The 10,181-nt window shown below is 35.0% G+C and overlaps 1 protein-coding gene across 1 annotated transcript; it reads right to left on the bottom strand.

The window, feature by feature from the left end:
- Window positions 1-2,776: 2,776 nt before the first annotated feature.
- LOC131055981 (disease resistance protein L6-like) lies at window positions 2,777-9,357 on the bottom strand. The gene is made up of 2 exons (XM_057990300.2): window positions 8,861-9,357; window positions 2,777-3,182 (listed from the first exon to the last, which is right to left on the bottom strand). Exons 1-2 carry the CDS (start codon window positions 9,355-9,357, stop codon window positions 2,777-2,779), a joined length of 903 nt encoding a protein of 300 aa, XP_057846283.2.
- Between the last annotated feature and the right edge of the window lie 824 nt (window positions 9,358-10,181).

The raw sequence follows: 10,181 nt of genomic DNA, 5'->3' as shown, positions 1-10,181 counted from the left end.
TTGATAAATCGTACAATTAACTTGAATTTTCTAGGAGTCATCTATTCTTCATACAAAATAGCACTTGATCAAAAACACAAAATCTACAAATCACAACAGATTTTACGTGATTTCTACTAGTTAGATCCTCTTAATCTACCTTACAATACTGTTTTACAACAAAAAATCTACTGAAATACTACTGTATTATGCGAATTTGTATTTTTTATAAATATTAATTTTTATGAAAAATAGCCATTACCAATTTTCCATACCTTAACCCCTTAAAAGGTATCTTCCAATAAGTCATTTATCATTTATCATTTCTTACCAATTTCTCAAATCCAAAGATCCTCTTAATCTGTCTTTTCAATACTGTTTTACAACAAAAAATCTACTGAAAAACTACTGTATCATGCGAATTTGTATTTTTGATAAATATTATTTTTTATGAAAAAATAGCCATTACCAATTTTTCATACCTTAACCCCTTAAAAGGTATCCTCCAATAAGTCATTTATCATTTCTCACCAATTTCTCAAATCCAAAGATCCTCTCAATCTGCCTTTTCAATACTGTTTTACATAAAAAAAATCTACAGAAAAACTACCATATTATGCGAATTTATATTTTTGATAAATACTATTTTTATGAAAAATAACCATTACCAATTTTCCATACCTTAACCCCTTAAAAGGTATCCTCCAATAAAAAGCATTTATCATTTCTCACCACTTTCTCAAATCCAACAAGAAAAACAAGGTACTAAAAACATGTAGGTGAATCCTAAATTTTTCATGAAAACGCAGCATTTCACAATTTCACGCAAACTTTAAGTATATGGAAACAAAAAAGTTACGTACAGTCTAAGAAGAAGAATGATTCGATTTCTGTCGTGGGAACACTGGAACCTCCATTAGAATCCTTCAACTCTACAGTTGAGGAAGTCAATTACCAATGTCTTGCAGCTGAGTCAGCTGTGACAAGTTGCCAATATCATGAAGGTTATCTAAGCGTACACACCCTTTCAAATTGAAGTACTGTAGCTGTGACAGATTGGTAATGGAATTAGGAAGCTTATTTAAGCTTTCACATCTTTTTATGTTCAAATACTGTAACTGTGACAGATTTCCAATATTATTAGGAAGTTTATTTAGATGCAAACACCCTTTTAAGTTCAAGTACTGCAGCTTTGACAGGTTGTCAATGGTAAGAGGAAGGTTAAATAAACTTTTACATCCTTTTACATCCTTTTAAGTTCAAGTGTTGCAGCTGTGACAGATTGTCAATTGTATTTGGGAGATAATTTAGGCTCATACACCCTTCCAAGTTCAAGTGCTGCAGCTGGGATAGTTTTGCCAATGCTGTCAGGGAGGTTATCTAAGTTTTCACACCTTTCCAACTTTAAGTACTGCAACTGTGCCAAATTGCCAATGGTATCAGAGAGGTTATTTAATCCATCACACCATTCCATGTTCAAGTGCTGCAACCGTGACAGGTTGCCAATGGTATTAGGAAGGTTTTTTATTTGGCCACACAGTCCCAAGTCCAAGTACTTCAATTCTGATAGATTGCCAATGACATCAGGAAGGTTATTTAACCTCACATACTCTCTCAAGTCCAAGTGCTGCAACTGCTGCAACTGTGACAGGATACCAATCTCAAGTCCAAGTGCTGCAACTGTGACAGGATACCAATGGTATCGGGCAGGTTATTTAGACCCGAATAACTTTCCAAATCCAGCTCCAAGTGCTGGAGTTGTATATTAGCAAGTGAAAATAAGGAGGAGATTGAAACGATGTCAATGCCTTCGCAGGCGTGTATTTGCATAGTCTTCAACTGCATGTTATCCACAAATCTAGAGTAGCGTGGCTTCTTTCTTGCTGTATCCATCCCAAAAGCAAATTGGCACTTTTCCAAGCTTAACCATATGTTATTGACAAATCCGGAGTAACGATTATTCATCCCAAATGCAAAGTGACACTTTTCCAACCTTAACCATCTCAAACTGGAAGGAAGCGTGGCTAGCGTATCCCTTGTGATGCCTTCAACATGCACATTCTCCAAGTGAAGATACGAAAGAGAGGGTCTGTACAGCATTTCAAGCCTTTGCAGCTTACCCCCATTGAGTCGAAGGCGAGAGAAATTGGTGCTGTTGGATATAGTACTTAAACAGGTATCCTCCCATATTCGGGTACCTTTTTTTTCTTTTTCTGCAATACTCCGCCCCATATCTCGGACATGGTCATGCATATCAAATAGGCCTTTGTCGTCAATATTTATTAGTAACTTCATTGAAAGATTAGATACAGCAGTGTCTACCATCTGGTACAACGATTTCCAGAGAACAATCGGCAATGTTTTTTCTTCTCCAATGAAGAAGCAAGCGATGTCTAGGAATATTTCTTTTTCTTCATCACTGAGAGCACTGTAACTGCTGTAGAGTCTTTCATGAATTTCTGGGTTGAGGGGAATGTTGTGAAGGGCTTCTGTCCAGCAATTCTTATCATTTTGTTTATCAGACAAGAAGGATCCAACCACTTCCAATGAAAGAGGATGTCACTTACAAGCTTCCACTATTCGTTTGGATAGTTCTTCGTACTCAGGACTTGGAGATGCATGCCAATTAAATAACTGGAGGCTTTCATTTATCTCTAATCCACTCACCTTGTGGATGCATTCGGACGAGATCTGAGCAACATTAAGAATGTGTTTGTTTCTAGAAGTTATAATAACTCTGCTGCCACGGCCCAGCCAATCCCCAAGCAAAGCATTCAATTGTACAACAGCATCCACATCATCCAAAATGAGCAGCACAGATTTTCCTCTCAAATGATATCTCAACAGAGATATGCCTTACTTCTCCACCATATTTGGATAAATCTTTAAGAATTTTTTTCTGCAAATTTGTAAGGCCCCTGGACTCTGTAGCAGCAGTGCCCACATTAAATAAAAATGAAGCAGCATCAAAATCAGTATAAATCTGATTGTAGACGGCCTTGGCAACAGTGGTCTTGCCAATACCACCGATACCCCAGATTCCAACTTTAATCACCTCTTTCAGTGAGTTGAGGTTTAATTTCTGAATGAGAGCATTCTTGACGTTGTCCATTCCCACTGGATACTTGGCAACTTCAAACTGCACTCTGTCGAATGTCTTGATCAGGTCATTCACTACCATCTTTACTAAGCGAGCTTTATAGCTGCAATGATCATATTAAGTAAATAGAAATTGTGAACCTAATGTTAATTGTAAAAATTCTTTACATTATCTATATTAATTTTGGTCAAGCACTTAAAAAAATATATAATAATTAAAAGAACACTTGCATTTTAATAGTTCAACGTTTGGAATGTGCTGTTTATATTTAAGCTCGCAGATTTCCATGAGTAATGCAAGAGTAATCTAATTGTTGCAAACTAAGAACATGCTAATAAAATCTTAATAATGTAAAAGAATATTTAATATATCTAACTTTCAGTGATGGTCTCCAATCCTTGTTCCTCAATGCATTGACCTTGTTCCTCTATGCATTTGACCTTGATTCTATTCTTATAAAACAACAATCTATAGACATGATTAGGTCTCAATGGCTTTGTTGAGTTTCATCTTCTAGTACATAGGTCTATGTGAATCATTATTGTTCTAGACAAATCAGCTTTTTAATTGAACCAAACTTCATTTTTGGATTTAAATAAAAGGTTAGACTTAAAGTTTTTCTGTAAAACTTTCAATACATGTTAATAATTTGATATTGTTAAGATGTTCCACAAGATTACCACATTTTATTTTTATTACATTTTGTTATTAGACTTGATCAACCCAATAACTTTGTACATGTTTTTTATAAACTATTGTATTAGATGGAGAGCGGGAGAGGTGCTAGGATTTCAAGAGGAGAGGGGGATGGTGAGGCTGATGATGAGGAGGGGGCTCCAGGGCCCCACCTCTTGGATGCGGCTAAGGTGGTTTGGCCGGTTTCAGGTGATTGGCGTGGGTTTGTTGTTGCCCTACCCTTTATGGTTTCCTCTAGTCGGAGGCTTGTCGAAGATAGGGGTTTCCTTTCCCCTAGGTGGCTTTGGACTTGGTGGGCTGGTGTGGACGACTTGTTCCTCCTCTGGCCCTTGGGATTGTGCCTTTTGGTGAAGGGCTTTGTTTTTGGCAATAGCTTGTTGACTACCTGGGTTCCGTGGTCTTCAAGAGGCCTGTCTCTCCTGGTTAGGGGTTGCCTTTTTTTGGGTAGTGCGGATCTGATGCTACTGAGTGTTTCGGTACTCTCTACCGCTATCTTATCTATCATCCTTTCCTTGCCAGTTTAGTGGTCCCTTTCGTGTGGAGTTTGCGGGTTTCCTCATTGTTCGCTGCTTGTCATGTCTTGGGCTTACATCTTGGTTGTGACTCCTACGGTGACTTGGTGTAGCTCATGTTTCCTTGTCAGGTCATGCTGCCTTCTAGATTGGGGTTATGTGCTATCATTTCCTATTACTGCTGCGAGCCCCATTCTGTGTTCTTCCTCTAATGGCTATTGTAGTTCGTTTGGTCCTTTGTGTAGGTTTCTTCTAGCTGCCGCTTCATTTTCTACTACGGAGGTGTATGTCGCCCTTGTGTATTGTGGGGAGATGTTTTGTTTGGTGCCTTTGTTCTCTGTTGTGCTCTAAATGTCGGTTTTCTTAGGTTGGAGTCTTTGGGTGCTTGAGATTTTTTGTCCTCGGGTGTGCCTTTGCTCTATTACTTGCCTTCCTTTTGGAGACTCTTTTTGAGGTGGAGTTTCCTTAGGGTCTATGGGGTTTGGGGATTTGTGGGCTGAGTCTTATTTTGAGGAAGTAGATTTTCTTTTCAATGATGGTCTATTGCTGCCAATAGTGGGTTGGAAGTGGTGGAGTGCTGAGGGTTGGCTATCTTGTGGCCGCTTAACCAAAGAGGGCTCTACTCCCTTCTTACCCATTAGTTTGTTGTTTCTAGATCCTCATTAGAAGTGGTCTTTCTTTCCTCGGACCTTTGCTTCTGTCCCAGATGGCCCTCACCCTCTTGTGTGGCCTTTTGAGGGGGCCCAAAGCACGATGCATGTCAGAGTTATGGTGCTTTTTGGTTCTACAAATAACAAGTATATGGAGGTGGTCCTCATTGAGTTGTTTGCAGAGATTTCTAACAGCTTAAGGTTTAGGGATGTCATTCATAACCCTATGGGTTGTTTTGTTCTAGTCCTTTCTTTGGTCTTTTTGGTCGGGAATGGCTAGGCTACTTCATCATTTGTTTCTCTTTTATATTGTTGGAACATGGTGAGTTTAGATACAAAGTTACCGGAAGCCTTTCAAAATTTGCTAGGTTTTGTTAGTTACCTTGCCTTCGCTGGTGTAAGCACAAACGTTTGTTGGGTAGATGGTTCGGGATGCGCCAAAACCCCTATGTTCTCAGTAGGTTGATTTAGATTTTAGGGAACCCTGTTCCCATCGGTTAGGTGCTCCAATCAAAAGCTCGTCTCAAAAAAGGGCCTGTCCTTTTCTTGTTTTTGTTGTTTTGGTGGTCTCACTACTTGTGAGCTCCTCCTTGTTATGCTTCTACTTGGTGGTTATGTAAAGGTTCAGGCCTTCTCCCAGTTTAATCTATTCAAAACTATTGTATATAAAAGATAATTATGTATTTGATTTTGATATATTAAAAGAAGATATTCATGTAGTCCAAATTGCATGAATATAATCTTGGAATGTATGTTGAATATATATATTATACTTTTATAAATTATGAGTGACCATATAATATAAGACATGGATGGTAAGTGTTGTGTGATCTTCTAATAATACTTTTATAAAATCAAAGGAGTTACATGAGTAACTAAAGTGATAAAGTTGAAAGATTGGAGATTTAAGCATATAAGCTATAACTAGCTCTTCAACTAAATATCCTTGATATCATAAGACATCTGTATAATTCTTATCGCAATTTTCAATGAAATAATGATTATTGAACTTGTGAAGTTTTATGAATTAAAGGTGAAAATAATGTACATAAAGTAAAACAAAAATAGAAACGTAATAATGTATACAAATATTCAATGTTAGTAATTTCATTTATTGTTCACATTTTTTGAATTTTTAATGCAGATGCATCTTTTTCTACTAAGGATAGAAACAAAATTATAGGGGAATAATTGTTACAATAATTTTTCTCGGGAAATGAATTTGTAATAAAATAACATATAAATAAATGTAAAAAATAGACATTATTATAGTTATGAAAGGTTGTGACATTTGTAACCACCCTTGGAGTATTATTAAAACAAATAAACTCAAATAGAAAGGAGATAGATAGACACTGAGAGATTACTGGAATTAGAGGGTAGAAAGGAGTGAAGGTTAATGTCATTGGCTAGCATTGAGACATTTCAAGAAGAGGAACACAACATGTATCAAACTTGGGGAAAAACATACACATAGGAGTGTCCTAGCTAGGGCTATATTATTTATGTCATGAGGCAAGTTGGTTTTTGTGTAAGAATTAGTAGGTTATTTTTAAAAATTGGTGGGTTCTTCTTAAGAACTAGTTTCCTTCAACGGTGCTTCCTTGTCATGGAGAGCCTGGGCCTATAACTATTCATTTGGGTGTTAGATAGTAGCCTCTCTACATTTCACATATATGTATTGATATATATTTAAAGTGATTGATTATTCATTGGTTAATTTGTTGTTGTAGATTAATGTTATTAAAGTTCATTGCCTAATATTTTGTTGCACAATGATTACCTTTATATTTTAAGTTTATTCAAAATGAACAAGTAGATTAATGTATTTGTAATAAATAATTTACTTTAAGTATTTTTAGCATTACCTATAAACATTATAATTATTGATAAATCATCAATTTTTAAGTAAATAATATTATTTGGGTAAAAAAAGAGACGACATAGATTAAGGATATGGTATTTTTTTAGTGCTATGACAATATTTCCTTTGATGTCCCTCACATTTATACTAGAAAGTAGCATTAGAGCCACCCAAAGCCTCCTATTGACAAAAAATCACCTTATACCCAAAATAAATTCTATCTTCTTTGACATTACCACTACCAAAGTGAAGGACACAAGAACCCTAGCATCTAGGTAGGGTATGGTGGAACTTGTTTCTTTGACTTGGAGGACCTTCCCAAGGGAAGGTAGTAACCAAGGAATAAACACCCACAACATAAGAGGAATATTCTTGATTGTAGCACATCTAGGAATCTTGTATGATAAAATTTTATTCTCTAATCATTTTGGGAATCAATTGATAGACTTAATAATATACTTACCTACATTATAATATTCCTTAGTTAAAGACCTAGTTTGCATGCTATGATTCTTAAGAAAACTACAAAATTCTATTCAAAATTATTCTAGAGAAACAAACATGCATTCCAAGATTTTTATCCTATACAACCAAAATCTAATTATCAAAGAATCTTCTCACTTGAAAGTTATCTATAGATAAAAGTATAAAAAAATACTAATGTCTTTTAACCTAGATCCTTATTTATTGATCACTTCAAACATATCTACATTAGGATTAACTTTCATGGTATTTTGTGGAAGATATAGCAGCTTACCAATTTCTCTAGTAGTTGGACCACCTCTTATGAGTCGTCCATTCTCCTATTTATGCACGATAAACTTACCTTCAAGTGAACATATGATTTCTATCACTAATGTTGAGAACATTCGAATAATATTTAGGGTAGTTAGTAATTTCTTCATTAACTAGTCCACTATCTTCATTAGTTGACTCGATCTCAACCTTCATACTCACTACACTCGCCACAAGTTCTTAGTATGAAACTAGATCAGAAGCTAAACTAGGAGGGATAAGATACTGAATTCAAAAATTTAAAATCAAAATCATCCAAATAACAATTAAAACTTACAAAAAGAAATAAAATAAAATAAAATACCAAAATAAAACCCTAACAAATCTTCTATAAGAAACAAGATCACAGATAAAGAGACAACAATAGAAGGGATAGTAACAATTAGGATTTAATGGAGAAGTGACTAATCGTCTTCCCCAAGAACCTTTGAGATCTCATCTCTAGCATCTTCTCAATCTCAAAACAAATTTCCATACTATGAGGTTAATTATCTTGAGATATCAACCACCATTTTTATAAATTCATTTATAGATTTTATATTTTCAAATTTAGTGACAATATTTTGCGAGTATTGATCAGTATTGATCACCTCAATGAGTTCAGCTATGCTAGCTACTATTTTTGCTACCCCTTTTGATGGGGACATGTTTCTATGTTATCACTTCAGTGGTTCTTGTTTCAATATCTCTAGATTACAACACCCTCTTTAATACAAGGTTCTCATATGGGAGGTTCAATTGTCTATTCGGAAGGGCCCTCCTCCCCCATGTCAAAACATACGATGGGTAATGATGACACTTCATGAACTATTGTTCAATATAAGAAAAAAATGCAATCCCTTATTATTCCTAATATGCAGATTGTCTTGTTGGGGCTTGAGTTGGGCCCCTTCAATGATAGTTTTTTCTACTATTTTATTTTATTTTGTATGGCTTTGTTGGCTTTGTTGTCCTCACAAAAAAAAATGTTGTTCCATCTCTATGTTTGTTGGTTACCCCTTTGGTAACCATGCTAGTTTCTAATAGGGTTTGGGCCCTACCCAAAAAAACAATTATCTTAATAAAAATAATGGATTTTGATTGTATTATACCTAAAAATTTATATTTTCTTTTTTTTATGATGATTGTATTAATATTTTCCAAACTAAAAAAACCCCTACTTGGATAATCATATTTGCTCGAAGACATATATGCCATCCATTATCGAGCGGCAGCCATGAAATAGTAAATCAGAACGATCAACGAACAAGTAGACATTTCTTACCCTTGAGTTGTATCCGTGGACCAGCCTGAGAGTTTAGAGATTTGTACAAGGGCATCCTTCCATTCATCAATCTCTTCTCTTGGGTATCGATCTGAATGCCCATAATGTATAAGAAACGATTGCTTATAAGGACTGGAGTCCTTTTCAGGATGTCTAACATGAGCTGGTTCCACATGATAAAACAGAGGAATTATCAAGCCAGGAGTCCTCAACATTGCAGCAGCCTCCCTGAGACACCAAGTTGAGTCTGCATAGCCTTTAGAAAATATAGGAATGCGTATAGCACTGCTCTTGATTGCTCTTTCCAAGCTCGGCCTAATCTCTTCCCCCTTTTCCAATTTCTCACTGTCTAAGAAAACATTCAGTCCTGCTGCAGACATATCTTCAAAGAGATGATCAACCAAAGTCTTTCTCACATCTTCTCCCCTGAAATTCAGAAATACATGATACTTCATATCTCTTTGGAAGTCAAGTTTAGTGAGCTTGTATTCTTCCATCTTAGTATCAACAGAAGTACCAACCACAGAAAGATAATATCGGACCAAACCGAATATTTCAGACCTTGATTTCAACTATACTGATCTTCGAGCTCCCCAACGCATATTCAACATATCTACTCTAAGATTCCATTAAATCTTTCTTTCGGGCACGCCAAGTAAAGTCACGACCAGAATCTCCACTTATTATTATTGTTTTGGTCAAGTCCTGTTAGCTTGTTTTATATTTTTTTGGTGTTTGTAAGACAGGTTCATCGCTGGAAACTCAACTAAACAGGTTCATCTCCATCTTTTAATATTTTCCTCTTATAACGTAAGATGACAGCCGTTCACTATTTCTTTTATTTACTATTTGTTTAGTTTATTATTTTAGTACATGGTTTTGATTGATTTAATTTGTTTATTATGTAATTTATGAAAAGTCAACTAAATTATTCTATAATTTATACCTATAACAAAAATGAGAATCTTTTGGATTTTTAATAATCTTTATATACTAGTGTAATGATGACAATTTCTTATTTCTTTTGTATTATTATATAATTGTTTAGCTTATTGTTCTAGTATATGCCTTTTATTCCTTACATATTTTATATTATTATATAATTGTTTAGCATATCGTTCTAGTATATGCTTTTTATTGATTAATTATTTTTATTAGTATCAAATATAAATTTTGTAATTTATAGAAAGTCAATTAAACTATTCAATCGATTATGCATACAACAGCATTGATCGTATTCTCCATCTATTAATATTTCCCTCTAATAATATTTATATACTAGTTTAAGGGTGAGATTGCCTAGTTTTTGTTCTATATTAAT

Source organism: Cryptomeria japonica, chromosome 7 (genome assembly GCF_030272615.1).
Source record: "Cryptomeria japonica chromosome 7, Sugi_1.0, whole genome shotgun sequence".
NCBI lineage: Eukaryota > Viridiplantae > Streptophyta > Pinopsida > Cupressales > Cupressaceae > Cryptomeria > Cryptomeria japonica.
Note: the sequence above shows the minus strand (reverse complement) of the source record. Positions and strands in the feature narration are given on the sequence as shown.

Bases quoted from the DNA above. Each gene is read 5' to 3' on its own strand.
- LOC131055981 (XM_057990300.2), bottom strand. From the start codon at position 9,357: ATGGAAGAATACAAGCTCACTAAACTTGACTTCCAAAGAGATATGAAG. The intron at 3,183-8,860 runs GTAAGAAATGTC...TGATCATTGCAG, and splicing joins TCCACGGATACAACTCAAGG to CTATAAAGCTCGCTTAGTAA.